Below are 15,897 nucleotides of genomic sequence, written 5' to 3' on the forward strand. Positions count from 1 at the left end.
GTTGACCCCTACTGTAACAAAATTAACCCTTACTGTAACAAAATTAACCCTTACTGTAACAAAATTAACCACTACTTTAACAAAATTACCCCCCCCTACTGTAACAAAATTAACCCCCTACTGTAGCAAAATTACCCCCCCCCCCCCTACTGTAACAAAATTGACCCCTACTGTAACAAAATTAACCCCCGCTGTAACAAAATTAACCCCCGCTGTTTCCTTCAGGCTGTGTCTGGACGTTGAGGGCAGCAGTGATGAGAAACTGAAGGACCTGATGCAGCAGGCCGAGACCCTGCAGGCCATAGCTGACCAGAGGACCCAGGAGCTGGAGGACGTCCTGGCCAACATTGCCGAGTTTGAGGCCAAGTCCTCTGAGCTGGATGGGTGGCTCATGGAGGCCAAGCAGGTGTTGAACCCTAAAGCTGGAGCCCCAAAACTCACTAGGACTAAGGTAAGAGGGTTCATGGAGGCCAAGCAAGTGTTGAACCCTAAAGCTGGAGCCCCAAAACTCACTAGAACTAAGGTAAGAGGGTGGAGCCCCAAAACTCACTAGGACTAAGGTAAGAGGGTTCATGGAGGCCAAACAGGTGTTGAACCCTAAAGCCGGAGCCCCAAAACTCACTAGAACTAAGGTAAGAGGGTTCATGGAGGCCAAGCAAGTGTTGAACCCTAAAGCTGGAGCCCCAAAACTCACTAGGACTATGGTAAGAGGGTTCATGGAGGCCAAGCTAGTGTTGAACCGTAAAGCTGGAGTCCCAAAACTCACTAGGACTATGGTAAGAGGGTTCATGGAGGCCAAGCAAGTGTTGAACCCTAAAGCTGGAGCCCCAAAACTCACTAGGACTAAGGTAAGAGGGTTCATGGAAGCCAAACAGGTGTTGAACCCTAAAGCCGGAGCCCCAAAACTCACTAGAACTAAGGTAAGAGGGTTCATGGAGGCCAAGCTAGTGTTGAACCCTATAGCTGGAGCCCCAAACTCACTAGGACTATGGTAAGAGGGTTCATGGAGGCCAAGCAGGTGTTGAACCCTAAAGCTGGAGCCCCAAACTCACTAGAACTAAAATAAGGGGGCTGGACTGTCTCAACTGATTTTTACTTTTAACTCTTTACAAATTAACTTTAGATGTGAATGAAAATTTTAGATTTTAATATTCTTACCTTAAACTTTTAAAGCATTATGTTCCATGGTCTATTAAAGTCTATATTATAGTCAGAAACTGTGAACAGCCTATATTATGGTCCAAAACTTTGTGTTCCATGGTCCAGTAAACTATATTATGGTCCAAAGTTGTAGGATTTGTATTGAGATGTGGTCAATCATTGAATCACCAGGTGGACAGTCTACACGAGGCCAAACAGGAGAAGGCAGCTGACCTGGATGTCCTGAGAGAAATGTGTGAGAAACTGCTAGACCAGAAGGGGGTGAAGGACAAGTACGCGGTCAAGGAAACCCTAGCAGACGTGGAGAGTAAATGGAATGACATGACTGATCTTTTGGTGCAGAATATGTCACTGGAGGTGGGGAATGTTTTTTTTCCCATTGTTTCTTTGGGTTCTTGGCTAATTTTAATAATATTCAGAAGATTTAAATATAAATTTTACCATTAACGTTGACCATCCACTTATTGAAATGTCATTTAGTATTTACTGTTTGATCTGTTAAAATTAGTCATTGTAGATATACAGTTGAATCATAATTAAAATAATTGATAGTATATTTACAGTTGAAATATAATTAAGATAATTCATTGAATATACAGTTGCAACATCATTTAATGAATTAAGTGAATATGGTTGGTTAAAACAAAAGATAATTAAAATTAAAGAATATTGACAGTCTTTTTTTTATATTACAACTTTTTTACTTTACCACACCAAAATTACTCACTGGAATCAATTGTGTCAAGCTTAAAAAGTAGCAGCATAGGTGAATAGCTAGGATAGGCTGATACTTGTAGTTTTGGTGGTCAAATTTTGATATGAAAATATTTTTTCTTCACTTCAGGCTTTGTCTGAGATAGATGGGATGCTAAAATACTTGGACAAGGCGGAGAATGAGATCAACACAGCTGAGCCAATCAGCATAGACCCAGAGACACTAGGGGTGCAGCTCAGGGAACACAAGGTGAGAATTCACTAACAAATTATGGTTATATCAATTTTTAAAAATTGAAGCGATAAAAATAATCAGGTTAATTATCCTGTCGTTTCTGTAATTTGCTGAATTTGTTTAGACACAAGGGCTGAAAACAATTTTGTAATTATTTCATAAAACAATGCAAGAAAAAACTTTTTAATTTTTTGTAGCTTAAATGGTATCAGATATGTTTCAATACGTAACTAATAACGATATTTCTTATTTTCTTAAATAAAGAAATTTGGCAATATATCTTTAATTTTATTTATTATGCTTAAATTTTTGGAAGTGTGGGTACACCCATAGATTAGTATTTATAAATAGCTTCCCTTCACATGTAACTTTTTGAAAAAGGAGTTTGTTTCTCATGAAACAAAGATTTAAATTTTACATAAAGAATTAACAGAATGTATTATTTTTCAACTCCCCTAGACATTTGATGAAGACCTGAAGAGTAAAAGAAATGCAGTGAAAGAAATCATCGACAAGTGCACCCACATGCTGCGGGAGACGGCTAACTCCCACACGGATGAGATCAAGTCCAAACTGGACAGCATCACCAACCAAGCAGACGTTGTATGCCAGCTGAGCGCTGAACGTCTTCAGCAGCTGGAGGCGGCGCTGCCCCTGGCCACGCACTACGGGGAGAACCAGACGGAGGTCTCTGCCTGGATGGAGGAGATGGAGGCAGAGATGAATGCCCAGGGCGACCCGGGGCAGAACCTGGAGCAAGTTAAAAAACAGCATGATAATCTCAAGGTAAGACTGGGGTCTAGTGGTAGAGCTCCAGACTGCTAACCCAAAAGTCTCAAGTTCAAATTCAGGTTCAAGTCTATAGAACGACTCTGAGTTAGGGAAAGTAAAAGCGGCTGGTCATAGTTTTGACCACATTATCCCTTCATATGCTGAGGTCACAGAAACAGGTGAAGGCTACTACACTTGCCTCATAGACCATCATGTTTGAAGGGAAACTTTATTCTACATAATAAAATAGGAAAGTTTATGTTCATTGAATCAAATTGTAAAGCTTGTAATGCTCTAAGTATTTAATTTGCTACATAAATGTCTACCTTGATGTAGCACTTGAAACTAGAGGCGCCAGTATTAGATTGGCTCAAAAAATATCTGTCTCTATAATTAACACACTGGGTAGGAAAATGTTGTAAAAAAATTGTTTAGTTTTTTTATTTAGTTTATTTTACTGATTGTCAATGTAAATTGTTGTACACATACTTTAATATCTTTAGTGTTGTGCAAACAGTTAAATGTTTTTTTGTTATATTCACAGACAACACAGCAGATAATCGAAGACCACAAGCTATTTATAGACGACCTAAATTCCACTGGACTGGAACTGATGGACGTGTGTGCTGAAAGTGATGCAGTGGACATCCAGAACAAGCTACTGGACATCAACAAACGCTATGAAGGACTCAAGTCTACTGCCAGAGGAAAGGCCAGAGATCTGGTGGAAGCTAAGAGGAAGTTTACTCAAGAGGTCATTAAAAAATTGTTCTTATTTTATATCTGACAAATCTGGATAATTTTAAAAACTTATCTATTTAAAGGATAAACATTTAAATTTAAAAAAAACTTATGTTGATTTTTTTCTAACCAGAGATATTTTTTTTAACCATATTATCATTTAAATTTTAAATAAGTTCTTATTTGGTGAAGGATAAAATGCTTGAGAGAAAAGTATTGTTAGTAAACATCAAACCTATGCCTATGACCCACTGTTATGAATAAAATTAACTTAGCTGTACAGAAAACAACGAGCTAACTCGAAGGAGCCAGTTGGGTTTGATTTGAATGAAATTTTGGCTAAGTATTCTTAGACCTTGTGTTTTCTAACTCTGAATCCACAGGCATCGGATACACTGGATCAACTTCTGGATGATCTGGATGGTCTCCACAGCACAGTGGCCAATGCTGACCCCATCCCTGCCTCGCCAGATAAACTGAAGAATGAGATTGATGAAAACAAGGTAAGAGTTTCTTTATTCTCTGTTAGATTGATTAAAACAAGGTAAAACAATAGTTTATGAGCCCACTGTAACTTTTTGATAAGTTACAAACATTGATAACTTTTATATAAATCAAGATTATCTATTCATCATTGATGTAGTTGCTAACTAGATTAAAATACTGAATGGTAACTATACAACAAGCATGTTTTACAAAAGATGATATTTTTCTATTTATAAATTGAACCAAATCTTACATTCAAGTTAAAAGTAAGATCACTTTTAATTTTAAAAACATGATTTGTACTGTAGCTTTTATCATGATTGTTTGTGTTTAACGTACATTAACATTTACATAACAATGTGAAATCTTTAACCAGGCTGTCCTTGAAGACTTAGAAAACCAAAAGCAGGCCATAGCTAAAGCTGAAGAGCTGGCCAAAAATCCTAAGGCTCATGGAGTTGAAGACCCAGCAGATGGTAAGTTGCCTGCCCACATTTAAAACTTCCAATCTAATTTTTATTCAAGTTTTATTTCATTTTAGTAATATAAAAATTTTTAAAGATACAAGTTAAATTGAAAATTTTTTTTTTTAACTATTTTTCAGTTAAAATTGCATTAAACACTTAAAATTCTAATTTCTGATCTGAAAACTATCACTGTGTACAAATAAATTTTTAATAATTTCTTTTAGATTTACACAATAATTATCTTTTCTAAAAAATAACTCACAACACCAATCCGATTCATCTTTTTAATAAACTGAAGTGTTTGTTTATGTTGTGTGCAGGTGAGGAGATCAAGCAGAAGCACAAACAGATCTGTGACATGTCTAAGGAGATCAGGCTCCAAGCTGAGGCTCGGGACAAGTCCCTCAAAACCGCCCTCAAGCTGTCGGAGAAGTTTTACGACCTGTCGTCTGATGTCATGTCGGGCATGCGTGACCTTAAAGACAGCATGTACAACCAGGAGCCGCCGGGTATTGACCCTGATGCTATCAAGGAGCAGCAGGCAGAGCTGGCTGTAAGTGCTTGTGTTTACTCAAAAAAAAATGTATTACCAGGTTTTTATTGCAACTAGTTTTTATATTACAAGATTTTTATTACAAATATTGTTTTTATTACAAGAAGTTTTACACCTAGTTTTTTGAGTACAAGAAAGTTTTTTAAAAGTTCTTTCTCACAAGGTTAAAAAATTCTATAGATCTATATACTAAATAATTATTGTTAAGTTTTACAGAAGACACAGATGGTAGGATAGATACTTGTTTCCTGTTTTTCATATAGTTATAGGGCATTTTAATAATAAATGTGGCTCTTTTCATATTATTTGTTATGCAAAAAATATACATTAAGGTGATTTTTGTATTTTCAACTATTTATATGGATAGTCCAATTATAATGTTAAAAAATTAAATAAAACTTAAATGTAGAGCAGAAATTTACATACAGTGGATCTTAACTGAAAAAAGATTTAATGACCTTTGTTCTGAGTCATTATTTCTAATCTCACTACTGAGTGATAAATCATAACAAAAAATTGACTAGCTTAATTGTTTTTCATTTTAAATAATTCTTTAGTATTTGAGTTAAATGAAAATGATACTTTTATTAGTTTCAAAATGTTCTAGTTTATAACCAAATGTGCAACCAAATTTATTAGTTTCAAGATGTAGTTTTATAACCAAAGGTGCCACCAAATAGTTTCAAGATGTTGTAGTTTTATAAACAAATGTGCCACCAAATAGTTTCAAGATGTTCTAGTTTATAACAAAATGTGCAACCAAATTTATTAGTTTCAAGATATAGTTTTATAACCAAAGGTGCCACCAAATAGTTTCAAGATGTTGTAGTTTTATAACCAAATGTGCCACCAAATAGTTTTAAGATGTTCTAGTTCTCTAAACAAATGTGCCACCAAATATATTAGGTTCAAGATGTTCTAGTTCTCTAACCAAATGTGCCACCAAATTTATTAGTTTCAAGATGTTCTAGTTCTCTAAACAAATGTGCCACCAAATGTTGCTCAGGGTCTGAAGAAAGAGCTGGAGAAGGCCAGAGAACTGGTGGGGGAGTGTCGCCAGCTGGGTGGGGAGCTGGGTAAGGTGTGTGGGGACCCTGGCTCCATAGAGATCATGAAGTGTCTGGAGGACCTAGCCCACATGACCGACGACGTCAACGACACAATCAGGGACAGGGGCGATGAGCTGAGGAAGGCGTATCAGCATGCTGACCAGTTTAAGAAGCTTTATGAGGTCAGTAGAGTTCACAGATAAATTAGTTTGCGTTTGTTTACTTTTTTGTTTATGTCATGTTGAGTTATAGTTTTGTTAAAATTTTGTGTTTGTTTTTTTAAAAATCATTTTGTTTTTATTGTTCAAGTACTATCTCACCCTTATAAACCTAGTCAGTGCACACAGTTAAAGCTTATCAATCAAATTGGGGGCTTGGCTTTTACATTATATAATTTTTATAAATTTGTATTTAGTCAATGTTTATTAAAAAAAAAAACAATTATGTTTCAGATGTGTATGTGAAAATGTGTCTTTTCTTCTTCTTTTACTCTTAATTTTAATGCTGGAGGGATTCCCTCCAACAAAATTAAGTATTTCATGTCAACGTGTTAAGCGGGCCTGAATAGGCTGTTGACTCTAATTTCAGCCTGTTGTTGCTATTTATCATGTCTTATATTATTTTTTGGGAAATAAATTTATACTGAAAACTCTTTGCAGTATATAATGACAGGTTCCAATATTTTTAAAATTTCATGTTTAAAAAGTCAGTTTTATAAATCTACCTTCATTCTGCCTAAAGAAAGCTCATTATGCAAAATATGTCTTAGTTCTAGTGAGGGAAATTCTGTTGTAAATTTTAAAACAAAAACATTGCTATTTAGCTGATATTATGTTTTTCAATAGAAAAGTTGTTTCTTATTAATATCCATAAATAATTGCTTTTGTTCCCATCTTCACCTTGTTCAAGATTTCTGTAAAACATTGACCGCAGTATAAAACTGTATCTGTCCAAATTTAGTAAAGGGTAATAACTCCTTATTTCATTCCAAATTTTTAGAAATGTTTATCTAAATCTACACCATTGATAAACCAGTCTGTATAAATTCTTGAAATTTTCCACTCTTTTGAAAAGCGTCTTAACTTACTACTTGCATTATATTGGAAATGGTTGCTTATTTTTTAACAGAATTGTAAAAACATGAAGGAGGTAAGGAAGGGAGGCTACTTGATATTTAAATTGTCAGTAAAATTTGAAACAAAAGTCCTTAGTTATTTTGTCTCAGTTTAATTTATGTATAAAAATATGTTAATTAGAAAACAAAATCAGGTTAAGGTATATCAATAGATTTAGTTTAGCAATTTAAAAGTGAGCTAGTGGAATTTTTACCAACAATTATAATCTTTATAACTTAAAAATTCAAACTATTAAGTGTTACATTTGATTTTGATTTATAGTGCACTATTCGTTTTTATATGTTTTTTCTTAAATGACATCAGTATCAAAATAAATAACAAGGACTTTTGTGTTTGTTTTTAAATATATATTTTTCTTGTGTAAATTATGCGGTGTACATTTTTAAAAAAAAGAACATTTAAAACCATGTGCAGGATGTTGAAGCACTTAGGGAATCTGTATTCATTGGATTCATTAAAGTACATTTCTCTTAATTATATTTAAACTTAGAGAATGTCATTTCATCTATCATATTTTATTTAAAGAATTTTTTTTGGTTTCTTGTGTAACATATGCGAATGCACTTTTTAATTTTGTGTGTGATCTGTTATGTTTGCTTTATTCATACTTGCCTGAGTCATATTTACTGCTGTGAGATATTACAAGCCTCTCACTTTTGATACTCATTCTGTTGTGTGATGTGACAGTTTATCTGGCATTGAGTTTTGTTGTTTTTATATTGAACATATTTATTCTGATATCTTAAAAGCATTTTGTTTGTTGTGGTTTTTATTGTTTTGTTTTTTTGAAACCTTATTGGCTATAAGAGAAGCTTTCTTATTAAAAATATTGATGCTGATATTCACACAGGATGGCACTGAACTATTACAGGTAGATGATTTAGGCTGGTAAAAATTTGATCAAGTAGAATAGACATTAGTCACTTCTATAATCTAAACTCTGTTACCTCCTGATGATGGTTGTTCTGAAAGTCCATATAGTTTTGTAGTCACCTAACTAAAGCAAATAGAAGTAAAAATATTTCCACTTAGACTATACCTTTTCTTTTCAACATAGTGGATAAAATTTAACAAAAATGTTAACCATTGTTTTTTTTTTAAGTTTTTATTTATTTATTTATTTTTTTTTAACAATTATAAAAATAAATTAGCCTTTGGTTTAAAATTAATAATAAAGAAATATTATCTTAGCATATAAGTCAACATACATAAGTCTACACTAGGTACTGTGGACAAATTTTAAAATACTGAACTAATTTTTTTTTAAATAATGTTAGTACCCATTTTTTTCAGTATGACAAATGTAAGATTTCTCTATCCTACTTCATGAGCTATTGTTCTAAATTATATTACGAACAAAAGTGTATTTTCCAGTGTGTGAATTAGAAAGTTTTTCTTTTCTGCTATCTACAAATAATTGTGTTTGAAAAGCTGTTCTACTAACTGCATCTTGACATTTTATTAAAAAAAAATTATGCTTTTGATTTTCTGTCTTGTTACGTAGACTGTGCTTTCAAGAAATCATTTATTTAAAATATCGTTTCTCATCTCATTAATACTTAGCTTTTGAAATAATAATATAAAAATTTTCACCTACTTTAAATATACTTTTTTTTTTCTATTTTCTTTTTAATTTACTTTCTTTAGTAGGTACATTTTTTTAAAAGTGTTTAATCCGTGGTTGTTTGAAATAGTTTTGGTTATTACAATATTCGTTAAGACAACCTCTTCTGTTTTGTTATGGTCAAATTTGTGTACATGTTAAAACAAATAAAGTATGTACTCATAAAAGGCAAACATTATTACATATATTGAAAATATATATTATGATACAACAATTAATATTAAATATGAAATTTGTTTGAAACTTTTGCATAAAATCTAATTTGTTCACATAAATTAAAATTTCTTCTTTCTTATCCAGTCCATCAATACTTGGCTACCCACATCTGAGCACAAGCTTGCCTCAATGAAACCACCATCCACTGACCCCAACACTTTACAACATCAACTGGAAGAGCTGCGGGTTAGTCTCTCTCTTTTTTTTTTTATTTACTTTATATTTTATGGCTTTTTACTTCGTATTTATTAATTGTCATTTTTTGTGTGTGCCAGAAATTGACAATGTAAACATTAGCACTGTTTACTATGAGGTTAGGAGGTGGTGTAGTCATCATCATCATTCCTTTGTGGCCCCTGGGGAGCAAAGGGCTGCAGCCACACATCTCCATCGGAGGTGGTGTAGTAAAGCACATAATCTCTAGACAGAAATTCTTAAGTTCATTTTTTCTGGGCTCATGTCTGTAAGGCTGAAAGTAAACTGGTCTATCCAAGCGGACCAAGAAAACAAATGTACAAAAAAAGCTTGTAAAAAATACCATTTTGGTAGCGCACTTTTGACAGTGAACCATTCTTTGTGGCCCACTGAGTTTGTTGATGATTGTAAAATCCACAAGTGCAAAATGCATCTTTAAGATCAGATGAGTAGACAACTTGAGACAGGGGTAGTAAAGATAGATGGGATTAGTGGTGATCACACAATCCCTTTAAAAAACCAATATAAATTGAAATCTACTTCATCTGCCATATCACCAACTTCATATTTTTTTCACATTGTGGTGATGTAAAATTTTTATTTCTTGTTCTGGTAGTTGTTGATGCGGTATTTTATTTCTGTTTTGGTTGATGGTGATGTGATATTTGTATTTCTTGTTCTAATATATGGTTATGTGATATTTTTTATGTCTTGTTTTTGGTAGTTGTTGATGTGATATTTTTTTTATTTCTTGTTCTGGCAGATGTTCAAGGGTGAGGTCCACCCCCACATCATTGAGATGCAGCAGCTGAACCAGGAGATGGGGGCACTGTGTGATTTGTCGCCTGTTGCTGCGGAATCTCTGCAGAAGCCAGTCAAACAAGTCAACGAGAAGTGGACAGAGCTGCTTAGAGGGTTAACCGAGAGAGAGGTAGACATAGACTATGTTGCTTATTTACAACTCTATTCCTATACAATAAACTCATATTTGTCATTATTTTTAATGAAAAATTAATGAAAATGTTTTAGTAATTTTTTTTTAAAAAGATGATTTCCAATTATTATAATATAATAATGTGATAAAGCTATGCATTTGAATTTTTTTCTTCCTTAGACTAAGCTCACAGATATGCAACTTAAAGTAGGGGAAGTAAATCAAGCAATGGAAGACATAATTACTTCCCTTGACCAAACACAAAATGAGCTAAGTGGTGTAGATGATATTAAAGGGGATCCTAAATTTTTGGAAACACATCTCAGAAAGCTGCAGGTTTGTTCAGACTGCTAGGAATGTAATTAAAATATAATTAAAATTATTGATAAAAAGAGATTAATATTTTTTGAGCTAACTCAAAGGAAGTCACCAGTAATAACTTATTGCAATCTTGTACATATTCTCCAATCACTTATCAGTGAATGTGTTAAACATGTTAAGTCCTCACTTCATCATCATGTGTAAAAGAGTTTTAGAATAAATAAGTGACTCTCCTTAGTTCATATTTCTTTTATGGTAATATTTTCAATATTAATTGTAAGATTAAATTATTTATTTTGTTTGCTAGCTGATGCAAGCAGACATCAGGAACAAAGACAAAACTGCACGTAAACTGACCAAAGCCGTGGATGAGATCCTCCAGCAGACGGGAGCTGACCCCGAGAGCTCGCCACTGAGCCACAAGAGACAGGAGATGAGGGAGAAGATCCGCAGCACCCAGGCCACGGCCAGGGAGAAGGAGAACAAGCTCCAGGACACCATGATACAGGTTGGTGATGACCTTTGATCTGCTGGTAGAGAGGAGTTGGATGGGCTGCTGTTATGGAGAAAGGCTTCTTGGGCTGCTGTGTTCAGGAGAGGTTGGCTGGGCTGTTGTGTTCTAGGATTTATATGGGTGATTTCACCAGGAGTCTGGCAGGGTTACAATATTACCTAAATTTTCTTACCAAACTCCATTGAATGCTGTATTTTAACCTGCGTAATAGTAATTGGCTTCTGATAATCTACTCAGGGAAACGTGGACTTGACAGTTTTTTTTTTAACAAGGGTGGCAGAGGTTTATTGCAGAATGCCTTTCAAAAATCTACTGTCAGGGGCACTATGTTGTTTGTTGCAGGTCATATTCTATGAGGGATAACAAGATTGAACTAAATATAATCAGCCTAGGGATAAAGTAATTGGGGTCTTTAGATAATTTCAGCTAGAGGCCTTCTTCAAGCTCCTATTTTGATTCGTTTTGAATTTTTTTTTTTTCCATCTTCTTTATAAATACCTTTGTTTTCAACAGAACTAATAATCCTATAAAATTCTTCTTCATAATTTAAATAGCTAAGACTGTGTTTAAAATAAAGAGATTCATCACTCTTAAAAATGAATGTCTTTATCTTAAGGTGAAAAAGTTCCTGAATGAGGTGGATAATTTTAATAGCTAGTATTTTGATTAAAATAATGCATTATGATTCATCGCTTAGTAAAATGAATGTCTTTATCTCTAGGTGAAAAAGTTCCTGAATGAGGTGGATAATTTTAATAGCTAGTATTTTGATTAAAATAATGCATTATGATTCATCGGGCGTAAAAATAAATGCCTTTATCTCTAGTTGAAAAAGTTCCTGGATGAGTTGGGTGATTTAAATAGTTGGGATTGTGATAAAAACAATGCTTATTGATTGATCGCTTGTTAAAATGAATGTCTTTATCTCTAGGTGAAAAAGTTCCTGGGAGAGGTAGATGACCAGCTGGCCAAAGTCAATGAGTTTAGAGCTGAGCTCAAGACCAACCAACCCTACGGTGCCCTGCCTGACTCATCAGAGAAACAATATGCTGATTTTGTGGTATGCTGAGCTTCTACATTGGTTTAATAACAGTTAATATAGTTTTTTGTATGGCTAAAGTTGGGTTTGTTTTTTCCAATTGATTATTTCGTGAATAACTAATATTTCAGATAAACAGATGAGAGCATTTTATTTTATTTCGGTTTCTAATCTGTTCCAAAACTTCTAAACTTCGAAAAAAAAATTCATTTTTAGAAAAAGTGTCAAGACCTTGACGGTCAGGACAAGCAGATAGAAAGCCTGCTGACCACTGGTCAAGAATTGATTGATCAGTGCAAGCCTCAAGATGTCCTTGATGTGGCTGACAGAGTCAAAAGGCTGAAAGAGAGATGGACAGACACCAAGGACAGGGCCAGGAAGAGAAAGGTACTGGACGTACATCTTATGTACTTCTGACTATAAACATATTCATTCATGCACACTAAACTATAAACAAATTCATTCATTCACACTACACTATAAACAAATTCATTCATGCACACCAAACTATAAACTAATTCATTCATGCACACTAAACTATAAACTAATTCATTCATGCACACTAAACTATAAACAAATTCATTCATGCACACTAAACTATAAACAAATTCATCCATGCACACCAAACTATAAACAAATTCATTCATTAACATCAAACTGTAAACAAATTCATTCATACACATCAAACTAAACTAAGTCATGCATGCACTTCAAACTATAAACAAATTCATTATTGCACACCAAACTATTAACAAATTCATTCATGCACATCAAACTCTAAACAAATTCATTCATGCACATCAAACTATAAACTAATTCATTCATGCACACTAAACTATAAACACATTCATTCATGCACACTAAACTATAAACTAATTCCTTCATGCACATCAAAAGCTAAACCAATTCATTCACGCACTTTATAAATGAATTCATTCATACACATCAAACTATATACTAATTCCTTCCTGCACATCAGAGTATAAACTAATTCATTCATTAACATCAAACTAAATACGTATCCATTCATGCATATCAACCTATAAACTAATTCATGCATGTAAAACTATAAACTAATTCATTCATGCACATCAAAACTGTAAACTAATTCATTCTTTCAGGTCATACTATTAACTAATCCATTCATGCGTGTAAAACTATAATCTAGTTCATTATATTTTAAATATTTAATGTGATGTTGAATTTTTTCTGTTTAATGTTGTGTACAGGAAAAGATGGAGGAACATCTGAACAATGTAGGCCAGTTTCACGACACCCTGAAGGTGTTCACTGATTGGCTGAACAGTGCGGAGATCTCTATGAGAAGCTTCAAGTATCCCAGTAAACTTGTGGACACAATCACTCAACAAATTGCTGAGCATAATGTAAGTATGGTGAAAACCATATCATAATCAGGTAGTTTTTATTTTACCTCTATTGCTATCAGGTTTCAGAATTATAGATTCAAGGGCAGTAAGACATACATGTCCTGTTTATATATTAATAACTACGATCTTTGAAAAAAAAATACTATATATTTTATATTTGCAGAAATAATGTACATTATTTTATTACCATAAGTTTTTTAATCATGGTATTTCAATAATATTTCTTACTATGAGTTTTTTTTAAAATGAATAAGACCAAATTTTGAAGATCATAGAGCAAGAAGTATTAAATATAAACTTAAACATTTTGCAAAAAATATTATTTGTATTATTTTTTTTGTTTGATTTAAAATGGACTATGGTACATTTTAAGCATTTGTAATTAAACCACAGAGAAAGTTTGTCTGAAATATTTGGTTTGGTTTTAATAGAAATCTGGCACAAGTACTTTTAGCACATGGTATTTTGATAGCTCCATCATACAAAAATCTAAAGTAAAAATCTGGATTATCATATTAAAAGCTGTTTTTGTGTGTTTGCAAGTAAAACTAAATTTCTGGTTCACTCAGGTCCTGAGGCAGAATCTGGACACACATGCAGAGAAGATGAACCTGCTGGACAGGTCAGGCACCTACCTGAAATACTTCGGACGCAAGCAGGACACTGTGTATGTGAAGAACATGCAGGTGGGGATCAGGCTCAGGTGGAAGAAGCTTTTGAGAAGGGCAGACGAGAGGGGGAGACTACTGGACCAAGCTTATAAAGAAGACAAGCGGGTGAGTTATTTCCCTTGAAAGTTTATGATAGTGCAAATTAGGGGGTAAAAATACTGAAAATGAAAATAATATTAACAAGTATTGAAAAATCGTCAAATAAACACAACTAAACGTAAATTAATGAAATAACCAATCAAAACTTAGAAAATAGACTTGTAGGGATGGAATAAATTATTGGAATAATTTTTTTTGTTTTAACTGACTGAATGATTAGTCCCTTGTGAATAATCCTTAATTGTACACATGTAAACCTGATAATTAAAAAAAAACAATTAAATTTCTTCCATGTTTTAGTCATTTAATGATTGATACACATTTTGTTTTGTTTAGTTTGATGAATCTTGGCACAGCCTTTGTGATTGGCTGGACCAGAGCATGCATGCACTGTCAAAGTTCATGACCCCAGCCAATCAGCCAACCGGGATGAAGCAAGATATTGATGAGCTGAAGGTAAGCTTTAATTCATGCCATTTTAATTGTTTGTACTCTAAAGTCAAGTCTACCATACCAGCATGAATGATCTTTGTTACTGGCCTTTTTGTTTTAAATGTAACATGTGGGTTTTGAGTACATTTGTGGCCCTCCATGATAGCAATTGTCAATTTACATATTGAGCTAAGCTAGAGAAAACAATAACATGGGTTCTAGGATATGAATTTTGGGACTATATTATTCAATCATTTGTAAACATCTTTAAATTTAGTAAACTCATATAGGGACCTGTTTTATGTAAAAATGCAAGTTAGTAAATTAGAAATTTTTTTCAGAATTTCAGTTTGGGTAGACTAAACAGTAGAACTATAACTATGCCTGGACTATTTATCCAATTTTTAACAAGTTCCCTCAATTAAAATCAGTGTTTAAAATTTTTTAATAAAACTAATTTTAAAACCCTAAAGTACCCAACCCATAGTCATATGGAGGGTCACAATTGGGTTATTGTTTCAACTTGTTGATGATTAGATAATCCTGATTCATGAATTTGCCAGCAAAAAGACCTAAACTTTGTTGTTAAAGTTTTAGAAAAAACAATCATAAAATTAAAAAAAATTAAAATAATTAACTCTTTTAAAAAATTTACATATTATAAAAAACACAGTTGATGTGCAGTAAAGTACCTAGGTATTGGTTCAAAATAGGTTTGAATGTTTGTGTTATACCAAGCATGCTCCTCATTGTTTGCTATAAATATACTTGAGTGGATACCATGGTTTAGCCCTTGTAGATTTTGTCTTTTTTCTATTATTGGTATTTTAGTGCATGAATATACTTTTTATCCAGAAAATTGAAACAATAACGGTAAGTAGCTTGCCAAGTTGATTGCTTTTTAGTAAAGATTTCTTTGATTTTCTATTTATTAGAAGTGATTTCTGCCAATTTGTTTTGTCACTGAGGGCTTATGTTTTTTAATAAAACAAACTAAAAAGTCAGTTTGATACTTAAACTTTTTTTTAATATTTTGATCATTAAACAATTTAGTAAATCAAGATCTACATATGATTATTCTATTTCAAGTTATTTTATTTTGCCTTTCATAATTTTTCTTTGCTTTTAAAGCTTTGTTTCTTTGTTTTTGC

At 33.2% G+C, this 15,897-nt stretch overlaps 1 protein-coding gene across 1 annotated transcript in view; it reads left to right on the forward strand.

The window, feature by feature from the left end:
* LOC131930693 (microtubule-actin cross-linking factor 1, isoforms 1/2/3/4/5) overlaps positions 1-15,619 on the forward strand; it is a gene marked incomplete at its 3' end in the record, with an annotated part of 54,045 nt that extends 38,426 nt beyond the window's left edge. The window contains exons 26-44 of the mRNA XM_059287278.1: positions 226-451; positions 1,333-1,518; positions 2,006-2,125; positions 2,570-2,896; positions 3,426-3,635; positions 4,006-4,125; positions 4,485-4,584; positions 4,896-5,128; positions 6,135-6,359; positions 9,238-9,339; positions 10,112-10,279; positions 10,463-10,618; positions 10,911-11,111; positions 12,049-12,177; positions 12,373-12,543; positions 13,386-13,541; positions 14,114-14,320; positions 14,651-14,770; positions 15,602-15,619. Of these exons, the coding sequence (XP_059143261.1) occupies positions 226-451; positions 1,333-1,518; positions 2,006-2,125; positions 2,570-2,896; positions 3,426-3,635; positions 4,006-4,125; positions 4,485-4,584; positions 4,896-5,128; positions 6,135-6,359; positions 9,238-9,339; positions 10,112-10,279; positions 10,463-10,618; positions 10,911-11,111; positions 12,049-12,177; positions 12,373-12,543; positions 13,386-13,541; positions 14,114-14,320; positions 14,651-14,770; positions 15,602-15,619 (3,175 nt within the window). The remainder of the gene's footprint in view (positions 1-225; positions 452-1,332; positions 1,519-2,005; positions 2,126-2,569; positions 2,897-3,425; positions 3,636-4,005; positions 4,126-4,484; positions 4,585-4,895; positions 5,129-6,134; positions 6,360-9,237; positions 9,340-10,111; positions 10,280-10,462; positions 10,619-10,910; positions 11,112-12,048; positions 12,178-12,372; positions 12,544-13,385; positions 13,542-14,113; positions 14,321-14,650; positions 14,771-15,601) is intronic.
* Between the last annotated feature and the right edge of the window lie 278 nt (positions 15,620-15,897).

This window comes from Physella acuta, unplaced genomic scaffold (genome assembly GCF_028476545.2).
Source record: "Physella acuta isolate Inbredline_101_S28 unplaced genomic scaffold, ASM2847654v3 ptg001825l, whole genome shotgun sequence".
NCBI classification, from domain to species: Eukaryota; Metazoa; Mollusca; class Gastropoda; family Physidae; genus Physella; species Physella acuta.